Raw genomic sequence first — 20,852 nt, forward strand, 5'->3', positions numbered from 1 at the left:
TACAAATAAATACAATGAAATAAACTAACTAAAGTACAAAAAATAAAAAAGAACTAAGTTACAAAAAATAAAAAAATATTTACAAACATTAGAAATATATTACAACAATTTTAAACTAATTACACCTACTCTAAGCCCCCTAATAAAATATCAAAGCCCCCCAAAATAAAAAAATGCCCTACCCTATTCTAAATTACTAAAGTTCAAAGCTCTTTTACCTTACCAGCCCTGAACAGGGCCCTTTGCGGGGCATGCCCCAAGAAGTTCAGCTCTTTTGCCGGTAAAAAAAAACATACAATAGAATCCTATCAGCCAATCGGAATTCGAGGGACGCCATCTTGGATGACATCATTTAAAGGAACCGTCATTCGTCGTCTAGTCGTCGGAGAAGAAGGATGAATCCGCGATGGAGGTCTTCAAGATGGAGCCGGTCCTCATCGGATGAAGATAGAAGATGCCGCTTGGAAGATGATGGTTGCCGGTCCGGATCTACTCTTCTTTCCGGATAGGATGAAGACTTTGGAGCCTCTTCTGGACTTCTTCAGCCGTCGGATGATGGATGTCTAGCCCCCGCTTGGGCTTAGATGAAGATTTTGGAGCCAGGACCGATCGGTGATACCCGGTGAGGTGAAGATAAGGTAGGAAGATCTTCAGGGGCTTACTGTTAGGTTTATTTAAGGGGGGTTTGGGTTAGATTAGGGGTATGTGGGTGGTGGGTTATAATGTTGGGGGGGGGGTATTGTATGTTTTTTTTTACAGGCAAAAGATCTGAATTCTTTGGGGCATGCCCCGCAAAGGGCCCTGTTCAGGGCTGGTAAGGTAAATGAGCTTTGAACTTTTGTAATTTAGAATAGGGTAGGGCATTTTTTATTTTGGGGGGCTTTGTTATTTTATTAGGGGGCTTAGAGTAGGTGTAATTAGTTTAAAATTGTTGTAATATTTTTCTTATGTTTGTAAATATTTTTTTATTTTTTGTAACTTAGTTCTTTTTTATTTTTTGTACTTTAGTTAGTTTATTTCATTGTAGTTATTTGTAGGTATTGTATTTAATTAATTTATTGATAGTGTAGTGTTAGGTTTAATTGTAACTTAGGTTAGGATTTATTTTACAGGTAATTTTGTAATTATTTTAACTATTTTAGCTATTAAATAGTTCTTAACTATTTAATAGCTATTGTAACTGGTTAAAATAAATACAAAGTTACCTGTAAAATAAATATAAATCCTAAAATAGCTATAATATCATTATAATTTATATTGTAGCTATATTAGGATTTATTTTACAGGTAAGTATTTAGCTTTAAATAGGAATAATTTATTTAATAAGAGTTAATTAATTTCGTTAGATTTAAATTATATTTAACTTAGGGGGGTGTTAGTGTTAGGGTTAGACTTAGCTTTAGGGGTTAATACATTTATTAGAATAGCGGCGAGATTCGGTCGGCAGATTAGGGGTTAATAATTGAAGTTAGGTGTTGGCGATGTTAGGGAGGGCAGATTAGGGGTTAATAAATATAATATAGGGGTCGGCGGTGTTAGGGGCAGCAGATTAGGGGTACATAGCTATAATGTAGGTGGCGGCTCTTTGCGGTCGGCAGATTAGGGGTTAATTATTGTAGGTAGGTGGCGGCGACGTTGTGGGGGACAGGTTAGGGGTTAATAAATATAATATAGGGGTCGGCGGTGTTAGGGGCAGCAGATTAGGGGTACATAAGTATAACGTAGGTGGCGGTCGGCAGATTAGGGGTTAAAAAATTTAATCGAGTGTCGGCGATGTGGGGGGGCCTCGGTTTAGGGGTGCATAGGTAGTTTATGGGTGTTAGTGTACTTTAGAGCACAGTAGTTAAGAGCTTTATGAACCGGCGTTAGCCCAGAAAGCTCTTAACTACTGACTTTTTTCTGCGGCTGGAGTTTTGTCGTTAGATTTCTAACGCTCACTTCAGACACGACTCTAAATACCGGAGTTAGAAAGATCCCATTGAAAAGATAGGATACGCAATTTACGTAAGGGGATCTGCAGTATGGAAAAGTTGCGGCTGAAAAGTGAGCGTTAGACCCTTTTTTGACTGACTCCAAATACCGGCGGTAGCCTAAAACCAGCGTTAGGAGCCTCTAACGCTGGTTTTCACGGCTACCGCCAAACTCCAAATCTAGGCCTAAGAGAATAAAGCAAATTAGATGATAGAAGTAAATTGGAAAGTTATTTAAAATCCCACGGTCTGTCTGAATTATGAAAGAAAAGTTTTGGGTTTCATGACCCTTTAATAAGTATGTAAGACACACAAACAGAAAATACAGATATGGGCATTCTAAAAACTTACATCCGCCTCCACTTCCGCCCATGCTCTGGCTAAAAAAAAAAGAAAAGAAACAATAGTGGTCATATTAATCATACAGCTAACACTCTGCATCTGTTTGTACTGCAATTATAAATGTACAAATAAGCCACAGGATTATTATAGTTATTATTATTAATAACAGAAACGTTGAAATAACAATGAATTGTTACGTTTCTGCACAATTTTAAATAAAGTTTTTTTCCCCTACCTGCTTGTGCTGTCTTGCTCTCCCACATCATCATATATTTCTTGCTCAATTGTTTCTGGCTTTATTGGAAGACCTATTGTCGACCTTTTCCTTTTTAGTGAATCATAGTTAATGTTTACCATAGTTGTTTTTATATATCCATCTGTAACACATTGTACAAAGTCAAAATGCTTTGCTCTGTGAAAGTCTTAAAGGGACATTAAAGCAATTTTTAAACATATGCATATATATGTGGTACTTTACCTTTAAACATAATAATGTCCATTAAACTAACACAACACTTACACTGTTATTGTTCCCGTTATAAGATGATTTAACAAGAACATTCCTTAAGCTGTAATGGTCATTAATCCATATATATATATATAGGATAGAATGAGGCACTCTCTGGCCTTTTTAAGTGTTGTTTATTAGTACACTTAAAAAGACCATAGAGTGCCTCCTATCCTTTATATTTAACCGTTTGCACCCTGGCAGCTGATTACAAGATGAGAGTGCTCTTTTCTGGACTTTATATATATATATATATATATATATATATATATATATATATATATGCTATATTTGTAAGCCTACAACCTACAGTAGCCTGCTTTAATATATTTATATGTGTGTATATATATATATATATATATATATATATATATAATGTATATATATAGTTCCAAGTATGAATCTGCCCTCCTGGAACAACCACCTGGGTATACACTCATTATACATAGATTACAATAATCAATGATGCCTCAGGATTTTTCAAAGTGGGTCAAATTTGACCCAATTTGAAATTTCCTGAGGCATAACTGTTTATTGTAATATATATATATATATATATATATATATATATATATATATATATATATATATATATGTATATGTATATATATATATATATATATATATATATATATATATATATATATATACCAGGATAACTTACCAGGACAGGCTCAATGACCTAAATATGTATAGCTTAGAGGAAAGAGTACTTTCAAGTACATTAAAGGGTTTAGTAAAACTGAGGCTGTGGGTATTTTACATAAAATGGAAAATTCAAGAACAAGGGGTCATGAGCTCAAGCTAAAGGGTAGTAGATTCAGGAGTAATTTGAGGAAGCACTTCTTTACAGAAAGAGTGATTGATTTATGGAATAAACTTCCTCAAGAGGTAGTAGCAACAAACACTGTGGGGGACTTTAAAAATGCATGGGACAAGCATAGGGCTATCCTACGAACTAGATAAGTTTATACTGTTAGGTAAGGTCGGGCAGACTTGCTGGGCCTATGGCTCTTATCTGCCGTCAATATCTATGTTTCTATGTTTCTATATCTTTATTTGACTTTATGAAACTCAAGCCTATTGCTCTCAATCAAAGCCTACATTTTTTAACAGCAGTAAAAGTTCAACAAAAAAGCAATACTGTCTTTAAAAGTCCATTCACACGGCCATTTTTTGGAGTACAACGGTCCCACCCCTTGCATTCTCTCCTTCCCCCTCTCTTTTGCTCTCTCTCCCCCCTCTTTTGTGCGCTCTCTCTCGCTCCACCTCTCTTTTGCTCTCTCTACCCCCTCTCTTTGGCTCTCTCTATCCCCCACTCTCTTTTGCTCTCTCTCCCCTCTCTTTTGCTCTTTCCCCTCTCTTTTGCTCCCTCTCTCCCCCTCTCTTTTGCTTTCTCTCCCCCCTCTCTTTTGCTCTCTCCCCCCTCTCTTTTGCGCTCTCTCTCTCCCCCTCTCTTTTGCTCTCTCTTCCCCCTCTCTTTTGCGCTCTCTCCCTCCTCTCTTTTGCGCTCTCTCTCCCCCTGTCTTTTGCGCTCTCTCTCCCCATCTATTTTGCGCTCTCTCTCTCCCCCTCTTTTGCACTTTCTCCCCCCTCTCTTTTGCGCTCTCTCTTTTCCCCCCTCTCTTTTGCGATCTCTCCCCACTCTCTTTTGCACTCTCTCTCTCCCCCCTCTCTTTTGCGCTCTCTCTTCGCCCTCTCTTTTGTGCTCTCTCTCTCTCCCCCCTCTCTTTTGTTCTGTCTCTCTCCCCATCCCTCTCTTTTGCGCTCTCTCTCTTTTGCGCTCTCCCCCTCTCTTTTGCACTCTCTCCCACCTTTCTTTTGCTCACTCTCTCCATCCCTCTCTTTTGCTTTCTCTCCCCCTCTCTTTTGCTCTCTCTCTTTCCCCCTCTTATTTTCTCTCTCTCCCCTCTCTTGCTCTTTCCTATCTATTTTGTTCTTTCCCCCTCTCTTTCTATCTCTCTCTCCTTCTCTTTCTTATTCTCTCCCCTCTATCCCTCTCGTGCGTGGCCGTGCCCGACCACGCCCTGTCTGACCACGCCCCATCCGACCACGCCCTGTCACACAGTTCACACCCGGCCACGCCCACATTCGCCCGCACCAGCTTTTCAGGTAGGGACTCTAAGGCCAGGTGTGTTTGTCCTCGCGTGCAGTCTCTACTGCGCATGACAGCTTCGGACAAACACACTTGGCCTTTTATTATATAGGATGTTTCAGCTGGCCAAGCAGATTCAGAATATAACATTATTATAATATATTTCATAACTTGTGAGATAGTTGCAGCAAAAATGTAAAAAATATTTTTTTTGTTAAAATGTTAACAAATAATATTGAAAAATTACAGATACCCATGTTGTTATTGTGACCACCTTACTAAATTGTTATCAAGGGTAGCCACATGTAAAATAGCGGCCCATACAGGGTTTTGGAGGTTATAATATATATTTTTTTGTAGTACAGAAATAAAAGAACTTTAATTTTTGCAAGGTAATCACTGAATTAAATAAAAAAGTTGGAAAAATAAATCCTTAAAGTATATTGCAAAGCTATTTCATTATATATTTTTTTTTCTGGTCCAGACTTTTATACAGAGCTGGTATATTGTAATAACAAAATGTTCCTGAATGAAATTTAACAAATTATTTTACTTACAAGTTCCTTTTATTCTACCCAACCATTTGCCTTCAGGGTTATCTGTAATACGAATGATTTCTATCTGTTCTCCTTCCTTGAAGCTCAGTTCATTTTTGCCACCTTTATGAGCAACACAAGACCAACTTTTCAGGTAGGGACTCTAAGGCCAGGTGTGTTTGTCCTCGCGTGCAGTCTCTACTGCGCATGACAGCTTCGGACAAACACACTTGGCCTTTTATTATATAGGATGTTTCAGCTGGCCAAGCAGATTCAGAATATAACATTATTATAATATATTTCATAACTTGTGAGATAGTTGCAGCAAAAATGTAAAAAATATTTTTTTTGTTAAAATGTTAACAAATAATATTGAAAAATTACAGATACCCATGTTGTTATTGTGACCACCTTACTAAATTGTTATCAAGGGTAGCCACATGTAAAATAGCGGCCCATACAGGGTTTTGGAGGTTATAATATATATTTTTTTGTAGTACAGAAATAAAAGAACTTTAATTTTTGCAAGGTAATCACTGAATTAAATAAAAAAGTTGGAAAAATAAATCCTTAAAGTATATTGCAAAGCTATTTCATTATATATTTTTTTTCTGGTCCAGACTTTTATACAGAGCTGGTATATTGTAATAACAAAATGTTCCTGAATGAAATTTAACAAATTATTTTACTTACAAGTTCCTTTTATTCTACCCAACCATTTGCCTTCAGGGTTATCTGTAATACGAATGATTTCTATCTGTTCTCCTTCCTTGAAGCTCAGTTCATTTTTGCCACCTTTATGAGCAACACAAGACCAACCTTGATGAAGGACCTCGATGGGACCTGTTAACTGAAATAATAGTAAGAGAACATTTAATTACAAGAAAAAAGTGGAGAGTGGGATTCTTACATACTTTACATCAGTCCGACAAATGTGTTGTGAACACTGTTTCTCAGAAGCAATATATTCAATATAATCATTTTCTTTCTTTGTATTGCACCAACAGTATTCTCAGTGCTGTTCGGGGAGTCGTGGTAGTTAGAATAAAAAAGGGGGCTGAAACGTGATTTTTGCATAGTTCGTTGGGGGATGATGAGTTTCCGGTTTGGAGAATAAGCATTCAATGAGCAATAAACTTATAAGGTTAGGTGGTAGGCTTCTCTAAAAAGGTAAGTTTTAAGGGAGGTTTTAAGGGGACATGAAACCCAAAATTTTTCTTTCATGATTTAGGTAGAATATATAATTTTAAACGACTTTCCAGTTTACTTTTATTATTAAATGTTCTTCATTCTCTTGGTATCATTTGTTGAAGGAGCAGCAATGCACTACTGGTTTGTAACTAAACACATGGGTGAGCCAATGATAATCAGTATATATATGCAGCCACCAATGAGCAGCTAGAACCTATGTTCTTTGCTGCTCCTGAGCTTGCCTAGATAAACCTTTCAACAAAGGATAACAAGAGAAGGACGTAAATTAAATAATATAAGTAAATTGTAAAGTTGTTTAAAATTGTATTCTCTATCTAAATCACGAATGTCTAATTATGACTTTACTGTCCCTTTAAAGGTCTGAAAGCTGGGAGAGTGTCTGAAAGACTGAGGAAGAGAGTCAACTTTCAGGTCAGTAAGTTAAAAATAAAACTACTCTTACTTTGAATCGTTTTCTGATTTCTTGTTCCTTCTTTTCTTTTTCCTTTTGTTCTTTTTTAATTTGCTCAATTTTTTTCTTTTCCTCTTTTTCATTCTTTGCAGCTTGTTCCTTTTTATTTTGTAGACTAAAAAAAGAAAGAAAAAAAAATGCATAAAAATACAACATATGGATTCTGTACATTTATATAAAAAACGTTCTGTATGAAGTTGCAATGTGAACAAATATTAAAACATGAATATCTGTGACCATATAGTTAGACCTAAAATCTGACTGTTGAAAAATAATAATCTGAAAGGCTGCAATTAATAGAAACACAAATTTTATCTTGAGAAATGTTTTTGTTGCTATGTAGTGTTCTTTATGTGAAACAGAGACTCCTACATTACAATACTAGGTCTGAAAACAATCCCAAAGATTTTGTGTGATTTCTCTTAATGCCGGCGAGGTTTTGAAAACATTTAATTTCACATATTTTTATTATGTGAAAAACCAATCAAGGAAATCCCTATAGCAAATATGCAGAGTATAGTGTCAATTTGTACACAGAGAAAATTTAAAAAATGCAAGTACTTAATTAGGTATTATTGCAGATAGAAACTTAGGCATGTGTATATCTATCTATCATCTATTTATCAATCTATCTATATCTATCTGTCTATATCTATCTATCTATCTATCTATCTATCTATATCTATCTATATCTATCTATATCTATCTGTATATATCTATCTGTATATATCTATCTGTCTGTCTGTCTATCTATCTATCTATATCTATCTATCCATCTATCTATCTATCTCTATCTATATCTATCTGTCTATCGCTATCTATATGTCTGTCTGTCTATCTATATCTATCTATCTATCTATCTATCTATATCTATCTGTCTATATCTATCTATCTATCTATTATCTATCATCTATTTATCAATCTATCTATCTATATGTATGTCTATATCTATCTATCTATCTATCTATCTATCTATCTATCTATCTATCTATCTATCTATCTATCTATCTATCTATCTATCTATCTATATATCTGTCTATATCTAGCTATATGTACTTGGGTTCGAAGTGCTATGCTATTGAAAGTAATGGCTTGAACACTACAGCCTCTGGTTGGCTGTACCTCAGCGTATTTTTGAATTTAGAATAATGAATTTAAATCAAATTACACTTTTTGTGCACAAATCCACAAAAAACAAAGCAAATATCAGGGAACAATTATCAAAATAAATTGAATGTCAACATTAGGGAATCTTATGTCATGCCACATTTTCCATTATTTGTCAAAAATAATAATAAAAAAGCATTATATTAGTTTGCATTTGGTTTTACCTTATTAGGATTATACCTAGATGGGGTTAGTACTTGAGAACTCATTATTTCTCTGTCGCTGCCATTTAAAAATGCATATTTTTTTCTTGAGCATTTATGTATTGTACAACACATTACATATACTGTACATTGTTGTATATTATTAAGCTACTTCTTTGCTTCCATGTTGTTTCTGTGATATAAGATCTTGTAAACCTTCAGATCTTATAAACTAAAAAATCTGTTACCTAGGATTATATCCAGGGCCTCCTAGATATCATGAACAAATAAGTAGGAATTTACAGAACTGACATTGCTTTATTAGTTATTATTTAAATTTAAACAGCTTGAACTGTTTTTTAAAGGGTTAGGAAAGGCAAAATGATACTTGCATGACTCATATATATAGGCTTACCAGAAGTCCCACTTTTACTGGGATTGTCCCGGTTTGGAGGCGCTGTCACAGTGTCCCACCCGGTTGTTCATTCTGTCCCAGTAGGGTTGCGACCTCCAGTTTTCAAATCTTGTGTCCGGGTTTCAGACCACCTGAAACCCAGACACATTATTCAAAATGACTGGACTGTGGCTCTCCAGCATAGTTGGATGCTGGTACTTTGTTACATACAGCCCTGCTTAGCTTAACGTTCGTGTCCTTCAAAGTTTACATTTAGTAATACAGGCTGAGTGAGCAGCATAGGGTTTTTTTAATTTTGTAGTACTACTTGGTTTATTTTTCTAAGAATTTAACATCCCCCCCCCCGACCCCTGGTGTCATTGCCGTTAATACACCTTTAGGGGAATCATATGGGTATGACTAGGAAGTACAGACAGGCAGGATTTTTGGCGTGGCTCTTGCTTTACTTCCTGCAGGATAGCATTTTGGCTATAATCTTCCTGCATTATGGTATAGAGTAGTCTCTTAAACAGCTTTAGTAGGTACGTGTTTCTTTTTTACTTTCATTCAATGTTGTATTTATGCCTTATCAGTATTTGGCTCTGTTCCTTAATTAGACACATAAAACACATATTACACTGCAGATATTAAATTGTGAAATTGATAATTATGAAAGTGATAATTATGCTTGATGTTTGGCATTATTTAGCATCTGATATTTAGATTAATGATTTATTTGCCATGACAACGTAATGGTGTCTTTTTCACTAGGGGGTGGTGTTATGGTCTATTTAAACTGTGTGATTCACTTGTTTGACTGAGGAAGGGTAGAGTATCCACGAAACATTACACACATAAAAGCTACTACTTTAAAAGGACCGCTCCTGACCACACCCCCACTGGCACTGCACCAGGTGGTCCCAGTTTCATCTCTAAATATTATGGTAAGCCTACATATAGAGCATTTCATTTTAAGACATTTTAAGTTCATTTCTATTTTCAAATGTGCTTTTTCTCTTGGTATCTATTGTTGAAAAATAGTATGTACATATCCTACAATGGTGGGAGCTAGCTGGTGATTGGTACATGCACACATAACTCGTTCCCAGTAGCGTGTTGCTGCTCCTTCATCAAATTACACCAAGAGAATTAAGCAAATTTGATAAAAGAAGTAAATTGGAAAATTGTTTAAAATTGTATGTTTTATCTGAATCCTGAAAGAAAGCATAACAGATATGATTTTTTTAAATTTATTTTTAGGTTTGAATAGACGCACAAACAACACATGCAGTGAATTGTTGTCAACTTGTTTTTTCATTGCCCGCTAGAATACTGTACACTTTTATAATGATTTTTTTTTTTTGCAAATCGGCAATGAACATTTCATATCAAATACAGCACAAAAATTCTGTTTTCAATTAACGTTCAAAAAATCTCCCTATGGTAAAAAAAAAATAAGAACATTATTATAATTCATAAGTAATATATTGAAAATAAATCATACCTTTCTTCATCTATCCAGTCATAGAACTCTTCATCACTTTCTAAACTCTAGAAAACAAATGGAAAATGTTAGGATAATCTGCAGGTTTATGAAAAGTTTGTAGGTTTTCTTCTCATTCCACCTGTTCTCATTTAACCTGTTAAAGGGTATTTTGCAAGTCAAAGACCAAAGTTTTATTTTACTCAGTGGTGTGTTGTATTACAGCCTCCCTGATTGGTCAGGGTGTTGTAGGAGTGGCATATAACAAAGCTGGGAGCTGATTGACTACCTGCACATGAACTATGACCAGACCGACTATTTGGACATATGTACACTTCACACAGTCCGTCATGCCATAATTCACATCCAGATGGTCATTAAAATATTAAGGGATATAAAGTCTTTATAAAAATGCTTCATTTAAAAATGATCACTGTTTTTTAGACAAAACCCCTTTCAATATGGCAGCAAGCAGGTTGCATGCGCATTATGCTCCTGTGCACGTTAAAGGTTATCCCAAAAGTACAGATAACTTGTAAAAGAAGCATTTTTGCAGTATGTATATATATATATATATATATATATATAATATATAAGCGTCCAATAAAAAATTGCACTCACTGGTTTTGAAACAAACAGTATTTTACAAATTGAAATAAAACATACCATATCTTCGCCAGGGTTTGAGGGACCTGTAAAATAAAATATACAGACTAAAAGATCTGCTATTAATAGTTTAATATCTAATAAGTATGCAACTGGCTTGTGCTTTAAAGACAATTACAATGTCTAGAATTCACAACTATGACATACATATTACGATAACTGGATGTTATCATTTAACCATATAAGCAAAAGTGTATGTGGTAATGCAGCCATTAGTTTCAAACACAAACTTTGCTTAGATAAACCTCATTCTTCAGTTATATCTCTTTATAGGCTCTTTGTTGCTAAAGTTCCACTTGGGAACCACTACAGAGTGCAGATCATGAACAAGACGAAGCCAGTCAGCCAATTAAGAGAGACTTATAGATGTAGCAGCCAATCACTGACCATATCTTACTGCTTAGCTGTAATTTTTTGTGGCTCTCAAATGGGAGCTTTGTGTTATATGCTTTCTATCAGCCACTTTCAACTAAACTGCTTCCTTATAATTTAATTCACCATATTTTTCAGTAGGAACGTTGTTTATTTCCCTAAGGAGATATTCTAGTTGAAATTGTAATGCAGATCAGTACATTTTTATTATAAATGTTTTTGCTTTGCACTAGTATTAGCATAAATGCTTCAAGTAAATGCTTCCACTCTGCACATGAGCTACAAATTATATAATTTATAAGTCTGTACCTCATGGGCACCATTATTCCCTCACTGTAGCTAAAGCTGGCGTGTCCTTGATGAGCTGTGATAATCATCAGTGCCAGCTCTCTAACATGGCACAATCAGGGAATGCACATGACATAAGTACTCATACTCAATAGATTGCATATGTCCATAAAATACAGATGGCTTTTGCTAGAAATATCTTTCTAATACAATGGAAAATGAAATCAACTGATGAGCCCTTTCAATTTTAACAATAATGTCACCTTAAAGTGACATAAAAATTAAAAAAGAAAATGCTAACGTGCTGCTCTGAAGCCAAATTTAACTATGTGTTTAACCTCTTTTCTGGGTCTTGACACAGTTATATTGAAGCAATAATACAATTTTTTTGCACTTTTATGTCCTTTTAAGACAACAAATGTTACTTTCTTATATCTTTGTATGAACAAAATAATTTTCATCATTGTTATTTTTAGCTTTGTGTATAAAATACTTCTACAGGGCTTTGGCAAGTGTAAACCGTACTTCTATCCTACTTAAAACCCATTAAAATGAATAAAGACAACAGGATCCCTGCATACAGATTGTGGTTCATTTGCACTTACCTTCAATTAGTACGTCATCATAATTCTCTTCACCAGTCCTGAAATGATGCAATATTTTGAGTTATTTCTATTACATTTTTAAAAATCTACAATAAAAAAAATAATTGTTTGAAAATAACTCATTATTTATGCCAGTGTAGTAAATTACAAAGCATTTGTAACATAACTATAATGGGAAATATTTGTCAATGCCTTCCCTTACAGACGCTCTATTTCCTGTTACATTCAAGCATGTGATATTCACACTAATCCTAAATCCCTTGGTTGACCCCATCACCTCTTCTAACTATTGGACAGTCATCTTACTTCCTCTTGGCTCCAGATTATTGGCACAATTAGTCTATAATCGCCCAAATCAATTACTCTCAACTAAAGCTTTACTTGATCCCCTCCCCCCAAACACTTAATAGAAACTGGTCGAACTAAAGTAAAAAATGATCTGCTATTAGCTAAATCAAAAGGCCACTACTGCTTACTTATTCTTCTTGATCTATCTGCTGCTTATTACATCGATCATCCTCTCCTCTTACAAATCCAAACTTCTTTTGGCATCTGACACACGTCCCTCTTCTGGTTCACTTCCAATCTATCAAACTGCTCGTTTAGAGTCAATAACCATTTATTATGATTCTTTGCCTCTCTCAGTAGTACCATAAGGGTCTTGGATTCCTTGTTTTTTTTCTTTTTTCTATTTGTACATCCTCCCTTGAAAAACTTATCTCCTCCTTTAGATTCCCATGCCACTTATATGCTGATGATACCCAAATCTATCTTTCTTACTGATATCTGTCACTATTTACTCAACCAGATTGCCAACTATCTCAATGCAACCTTCTCTTGCATGTATTTGTACTACCTACAACTCAATCTATCTAGAACTAAGCTGCTTCTCATTCTCCCCTTGCCTAGATATCTACACCTGACAATTATCTTACTCTAAGAGACTCTCTCATTTCCATAACTTCTCACAAGCTGCTTCTATTCTCTGGAGCTCTTTACCCCGCTCCATCAGACTGTCTCGCCTCCATAACTTCTCACATGCTGCTTTTGTTCTCTGGAACTCTCTACCCCGCTCCATCAGACTGTCTCGCCTCCATAACTTCTCACATGCTGCTTTTGTTCTCTGGAACTCTCTACCCCGCTCCATCAGACTTTCTCACCTCCATAACTTCTCACATGCTGCTTCTGGTCTCTGGAACTCTCTACCCCGCTCCATCAGACTTTCTCACCTCCATAACTTCTCACATGCTGCTTCTGGTCTCTGGAGCTCTCTACCCCGCTCCATCAGACTGTCTCACCTCTATAACTCCTCACATGCTGCTTCTGTTCTCTGGAGCTCTCTACCCCGCTCCATCAGACTTTCTCACCTCCATAACTTCTCATATGCTGCTTCTGTTCTCTGGAGCACTCTACCCCGCTCCATCAGACTGTCTCGCCTCCATAACTTCTCACATGCTGCTTCTGTTCTCTGGAGCTCTCTATCCCGCTCCATCAGACTGTCTCGCCTCCATAGCTTTTCACAAGCTGCTTCTGTTATCTGGAGCTCTCTACCCCGCTCCATCAGACTGTCTCGCCTCCATAATTTCTCACATGCTGCTTCTGTTCTCTGGAGCTCTCTACCCCACTCCATCAGACTGTCTTGCCTCTATAACTTCTCACATGCTGCTTCTGTTCTCTGGAGCTCTCTACCCTGCACCATCAGACTGTCTCGCCTCCATAACTTCTCACATGCTGATTCTGTTCTCTGGAGCTCTCTACCCCACTCCATCAGACTGTCTCGCCTCCATAACTTCTCACATGCTGCTTCTGTTCTCTGGAGCTCTCTACCCCGCTCCATCAGACTGTCTCGCCTCATAACTTCTCACATGCTGCTTCTGTTCTCTGGAGCTCTCTACCCCGCTGCATCAGACTGTTTCGCCTCCATAACTTCTCACATGCTGCTTCTGTTCTCTGGAACTCTCCACCCCGCTCCATCAGACTATCTCGCCTCCATAACTTCTCACATGCTGCTTCTGTTCTCTGGAGCTCTCTACCCCGCACCATCAGACTGTCTCGCCTCATAACTTCTCACATGCTGCTTCTGTTCTCTGGAGCTCTCTACCCTGCTCCATCAGACTGTCTCGCCTCCATAACTTCTCAAATGCTGCTTCTGTTCTCTGGAGCTCTCTACCCCGCACCATCAGACTGTCTCGCCTCCATAACTTCTCACATGCTGCTTCTGTTCTCTGGAGCTCTCTACCCCGCTCCATCAGACTGTCTCGCCTCATAACTTCTCACATGCTGCTTCTGTTCTCTGGAGCTCTCTACCCCGCTCCATCAGACTGTTTCGCCTCCATAACTTCTCACATGCTGCTTCTGTTCTCTGGAGCTCTCTACCCCGCTCCATCAGACTGTCTCGCCTCCATAACTTCTCACATGCTGCTTCTGTTCTCTGGAGCTCTCTACCCCGCTCCATCAGACTGTCTCGCCTCCATAACTTCTCACATGCTGATTCTGTTCTCTGGAGCTCATTACCCCGCTCCATCAGACTGTCTCGCCTCATAACTTCTCACATGCTGCTTCTGTTCTCTGGAGCTCTCTACCCCGCTCCATCAGACTGTCTCCAACCATTCAGATGCTCTTTGAAAACCACCTATTTAGAGAGGCTTACCATCTCTCCTTTTTACCGTTTTTCATCTTAACTAAAATAAATCTTGAACTGCCTTGACGCAGTTGCTGCTGTAACTACAATCCACATGACAATCTACGCCAAAACCTCTGCATTCTCAACCTGTAGATGGTAAGCTCTTTGGTGCAGGGCAATCCCCCTCCTGTACTTTTTTTTGCTGTTAAGTCTGTCTTTATATATTTGTATCTTTCCACAAATCTTTGTCATTGTATACCGCTACAAATTAATTATATATATATATATATATATATATATATACAGTATATATATATATATATATATATAAACAGTTGTGCTCATAAGTTTACATACCCTGGCAGAATTTATGATTTTTTGGCCATTTTTCAGAGAATATGAATGATAACACAAAAACTTTTCTTTCACTCATGGTTAATGTTTGGCTGAAGCCATTTATTATCAATCAACTGTGTTTACTCTTTTTAAATCATAATGACAACAGAAACTACCCAAATGACCCTGATCAAAAGTTTACATACCCTAGTGATTTTGGCCTGATAACATGCACACAAGTTGACATAAATGGGTTTGAATGGCTATTAAAGGTAACCTTCCTCACCTGTGATGCTTTTGCTTGCAATTAGTCAATGAGTTTCTGGACTCCTGACAGACCCTTGCACCTTTCATCCAGTGCTACACTGACGTTTCTGTATTCTGAGTCATGGGGAAAGCAAAAGAATTGTCAAAGGATCTGGGGGAAAAAGGTAATTGAACTGTATAAAACAGGAAAGGGATAAAAAAAGATATCAAAGGAATTGAGAATGCAAATCAGCAGTGTTCAAACTCTAATCAAGAAGTGGAAAATGAGGCGTTCTGTTTGATAACATACTGCATTCATCTTGCCATCAATTCTGACCAAATTTCCTGTGCCTTTGTAGCTTACACATCCCTAAAATATCAGCGATCCACCTCCGTGTTTCATAGTAGGAATGGTGTACCTTTCATCATAGGCCTTGTTGACTCCTCTCCAAATGTAGCGTTTATGGTTGTGGCCAAAAAGCTCAATTTTGATCTTATTACTCCAAATGACTTTGTGCCAGAAGGTTTGAGGCTTGTCTCTGTGCTGTTTGGCAAATTGTAAGCTGGATACTTTGTTGCATTTGCGTAGTAATGGCTTTCTTCTGGCGACTCGACCATGCAGCCCATCTTTCATCAAGTGCCTCCTTATTGTGCATCTTGAAACAGCCACACCACATGTCCTGTATTTCACCTGAAGTTATTTGTGGGTTTGTCTTTGCATTCCGAACAATTTTCCTGGCAGTTGTGGCTGAAATTTTAGTTGGTCTACCTGACCGTGGTTTGGTTTCAACAGAACCCCTCATTTTCCACTTCTTAATTAGAGTTTGAACACTGCTGATTTGCAATCTCAATTCCTTGGATATCTTTTTATATCCCTTTCCTGTTTTATACAGTTCAACTACCTTTTCCCGCAGATCCTTTGACAATTTGTGAGGATTCCACACCATGTTTTCTGTCTCACCTTAGAATTCCTGCTCTGCTTCACCACTACCCTATTTAAGTTCTCAGTGCACCTTAAACAGGTGCTTAGTTATTGTGTATTGAAGCAGGAACTACGCCCTAGCTGTGTCTCTCCAGACTCAGCACTTCTATGAACACTTGCTCTCAGGAGCCGTTACTTGTGAAAACCACATCAGTTGATGAACTGCTCTGGATTACAATTGTACAAGATTTGCTACCTAACACTCTGTCAGCTGTTTATGTTCTCAGCTTTTACATCTAAGCTTTGGATTGTGCAAGGAAAAGCCTGTATATGTTAACTCAGTGTGCTGGAGCATAATAACATTTGAATACCATACCTGACTTTTTCCATTTCTACTCGGCATTGTGTGCGTCTCAGTCAGAAGCGTTCCGGTCACGGAACTACGCCACGCCCCCCGGGCTGACTCCGAGCTCATTCAACAGCCGCTCTCTCTGATGGCTCATGGCACGCTTAACCGGAACGCAAGGATCTATTCCAGCTCAGTAATCTGAGCAGCTTGAGCACTGACAGGCTGATCTCCCTGAAGTCTCTGACGCTTCTCTTGTGTTAAAAACACATAATACCTGCAGACGATCTGTGTTACCAAACCAAGGCAGCATAATTAAGTGTTTCCTTTTCAGCAACATTTACCCTGACAGAAACCCTGTTAGCACATATAAGACAGCATAATTAAGTGCTTTCTCTTCAGCAGTATTTATCCTGACAAAAACCCTGTTGGCACATATAAAAAGAACTCTCTGCATTAGATCTTATATGTACCTTCCTGTTGTAATAAGGGATGCTCCACAACATTACCTTAATACCAATTAGTACTACCTACTTCCAAAAGAGGTTCTTATTACTCTGTTACAATTGAATAATGATACAGTCTTCTATGAAATTATCCACTATCAAATCTCACTGAAGTCACTTTGGGCTAATCATCTATACTAGTTCAGTGTCTAAAGTGATACATTACTAAAAGGTTGTTACAGTCTGCAGTTGTGATCCAACTATTTATCAGAGCCCTGACAGAATAACTAAGCCTCAGGAATGGATCCAGCAGATCTACCTCAATTAGTATACAACCTTTCACAAAGAGTGGATCAACTTAGCCAAGGACTTAGGGAACTTCAGGTGGAGAACGAAACCCTGCGGAAAGTCATTAAAGATACTGTGATTACAAAGACACCATCTTCTGACCATTCGCCAGAACCTTTAGTCTCCTCTCCGGATCTGTTCTACGGAGATAGAAGTCAGTACCGACAGTTCAAAAACGCCTCCCTCCTAATGTACCACTTGAAACCTAGGACTTATCCTACTGACAACATCAAGGTGCTCACTCTAATATCTTTCCTCAGAGCCGAACCCAGGGTTTGGGCAGACACCCTTTATGAGACACATAACCCTGTGCTGACATCTCTCAGCACTTTCCTGTCTGCCATAGACGAATTCTACTCAGATAGTAATCTCCAACTCACTGCAGAAGGGAAAATGAGAAAATTAAAGCAAGGGAGCAGACCAGTTGAAATATACATCGCTGAATTCAAGCAGTATGCGACTGATTCGCAATGGAACGAAGTAGCTCTGAAGAATCAGTTCAGACTCGGTCTCTCCGAAGCCTTGAAGGACGAACTGGCCAGGGTAGCTCTTCCTGATTCTCTAGAATCACTTATGAAATTAAGCATGCAGATAGTCAGAAGGCTATGAGAGGGGAAAACCGAACGCCATATTCTAGATACAGTCTATAAGAAACCTGGTCTGATGTCCCCACATATGTCTCCAACTCCTTCACTCCCAAATGTTGCTGAAGCTATGGATATAGGGTTTATTCGAGGACCCCTAACAGCAGAAGAACGTCTCAGATGTAGGAACAAAGGCCTATGTATGTATTGTGGCAAGGCAACTCACACAGTCAGAGACTGTCCCACCCTTGAAAGGAATAAATCCAGTAAGTCCCCTTCTCATGTTACCTCTCTCATTGTACACAATAAACCTACTCACTGCACCTTCTCTCTCTCCTTACAGTGGGAACGAAATCACCTGATGAAAGAAGCTATCGTTGATACGGGGGCACAAGGAAATTGTATTGACAAATCGCTTGTACTCCTTAATAAAATACCACTGATAAAAAAAATAAATCCTGTGTCTATCCATGTTGTAGATGGGTCAGAAATCTCTTCAGGTCCAATCACACACCACACAATTCCCTTACTAGTGACAACCCAAACTTCCCATCAAGAATATGTTACATTTGATGTAATTCTTTCCCCACTTTTTCCAATTGTTCTGGGGTTGCAGTGGCTTCAGTTACATGAACCTACCTTAGATTGGAAAATACTACAGCTCAAGTCCTGCAACTTTTCAGTTCTTTATCAACAATATCTTCAGAGATCTTTTAGACACTTGTGTCGTCGTTTATCTGGACGACATCCTAATTTATTTGTCAACTTTGGAAGAACATTTAAAGCATGTAAGTTGGGTATTGTCCTGTCTACAAGTGCATCGCCTCTATGCAAAAGCCGAAAAATGTCTTTTTTCATACTCAGGACATCTCTTTCCTCGGTTACTGCATCAGTCCCAGTGGAATACGGATGCAGCAAGACAAGGTAGACGCTGTCACACATTGGCCTCAACCCACAACTAGGAAACAGCTACAGCGCTTCTTAGGATTCAGCAATTATAATAGGAACTTTATTAAGAATTACTCCACAATAGTTAAACCTCTCACAAAGCTCACCAGCTCTAACATCCCTTACCGATGGAAAGACCAGGCTAACCTTGCCTTCCTCTTCCTTAAGGAAGCCTTCACTACAGCACCTATCTTATGTTTTCCGGATTCTACACTTCAATTCATTCTTGAAGTAGATTCTTCTGAATACGCCTTAGGAGCAGTGCTTTCCCAATGAAAAAGTTTGAATGAACCTCTTCACCCGGTTGCTTTCTATTCGAAAACCTTGTCCCCTCCTGAGTTAAATTATCCAATTGGGGAGAAAGATCTCCTGGTGATTAAAAGGGCTTTTGAACATTGGAGGCATCTATTAGATAGAGGGCACGGAACAACCTGTTATCATATTAACTGACAACCGCAACTTAGAATATCTGCAAAAGAATAAGTCTCTCTCCAGTAGACAAGTCAGATGGAACCTCTACTTCATTCGTTTCAACTACCAGATAATCTATAGACCTGGTTCACGTAACGGGAAGGCGGATGTACTCTCTCGAATGGAAGACAGACCCTTACCATGCTCCGTTCCTACCTCAATAATACCACCTGAAAGATTTCTTGGTGCATTATCCATCTTGATCACAGATCTACAAGCTGCCTTAAACGCAGACAAGCATATACCACACAACAATCTCAGTTTCAATAAAAACCTATACTACCATGGAACCAAACTGTACATTCCAGAACCACTTAGACTCAATCTGATTAGAGAATATCACAAACCTCCTCTTTCAGGTCATCCAGGTATCCGAAGAACTCTTGAATTAATAAAAAGACACTACTGGTGGCCTAAGATGATTTCCAGCATAAAGGACTACATTAGTTCTTGCATCATTTGTACAACTTCGAAGGCAGAAAAGAAACCCCCATATGGTCTTCTCATGCCAATGCCAATCCCAGAAAAACCGTGGAACCATTTAGGTATGGAATTTATTGTTGATCTACCTCTCAGTTCCGGGAAAAATACCATCTTTGTTGTAACAGATCTCCTAACCAAGATGGCACACTTCATCCCTTTCCACAAACTCCCCTCCTCTTTTGAGACAGCTCAACTCTTCCTGGACAACATAGAATCCACGGTCTACCCACCATCCTAACAACTGATAGGGGTAGCCAATTCACTTCCCGATTTTGGAAACATCTCACCAAAGTACTACAAATTGACCATCGCCTATCTACTTCCTACCACCCTCAAACAAATGGGCAATCGCAAAGATTTAACCACTGGCTGGAGCAATATTTAAGATGCTATTGCGCATACCACTAACAGGACTGGATGAACTTCTTGACTATGGCGGAGTTTTCGTATAATAATAACACCCTAAACTCATCCTCCAATATGACACCATTTTATGCGAACTATGCATATCATCCAAGATTAACGTTCAACTACTCAGAAGCTGAGAACATACCCTCCGTAGATGACCTACTCCATAATCTGACAGAAAACTTCCAAGTGTTAAGAAAAAACATAGAACAGGCTCAAGCTTCGCAGAAGCGTTTCTATGACATTAGGAGAAGGCCATTCCTCAATATTTTGTTGGTGATAAGGTATGGCTGTCCACTAAATATTTACGTCTTTAAATACCTAGCAAAAAACTTGCCACTCTCTTCATTGGTCCATTTCCCATTATCCTAATTATAATTGAGAACGCAGTTGTACTCGATCTTCCATCTTCCCTCAAATTCCACCCATCATTCCATGTTTCACTTATGAAGCCTGTCA

At 38.0% G+C, this 20,852-nt stretch overlaps 1 protein-coding gene across 1 annotated transcript in view; it reads right to left on the minus strand.

The window, feature by feature from the left end:
• The window catches only part of FYB1 (FYN binding protein 1), a 242,792-nt gene that overhangs the window by 37,070 nt on the left and 184,870 nt on the right, over positions 1 to 20,852 (minus strand). The window contains exons 4-10 of the mRNA XM_053701223.1: positions 12,233 to 12,270; positions 10,968 to 10,993; positions 10,323 to 10,369; positions 7,106 to 7,229; positions 6,145 to 6,301; positions 2,548 to 2,689; positions 2,322 to 2,350 (exon numbers count right to left, since the gene is read on the minus strand). Coding sequence (XP_053557198.1) covers positions 2,322 to 2,350; positions 2,548 to 2,689; positions 6,145 to 6,301; positions 7,106 to 7,229; positions 10,323 to 10,369; positions 10,968 to 10,993; positions 12,233 to 12,270 — 563 coding nt within the window. The remainder of the gene's footprint in view (positions 1 to 2,321; positions 2,351 to 2,547; positions 2,690 to 6,144; positions 6,302 to 7,105; positions 7,230 to 10,322; positions 10,370 to 10,967; positions 10,994 to 12,232; positions 12,271 to 20,852) is intronic.

This window comes from Bombina bombina, chromosome 2 (genome assembly GCF_027579735.1).
Source record: "Bombina bombina isolate aBomBom1 chromosome 2, aBomBom1.pri, whole genome shotgun sequence".
Taxonomy (NCBI): Eukaryota; Metazoa; Chordata; class Amphibia; order Anura; family Bombinatoridae; genus Bombina; species Bombina bombina.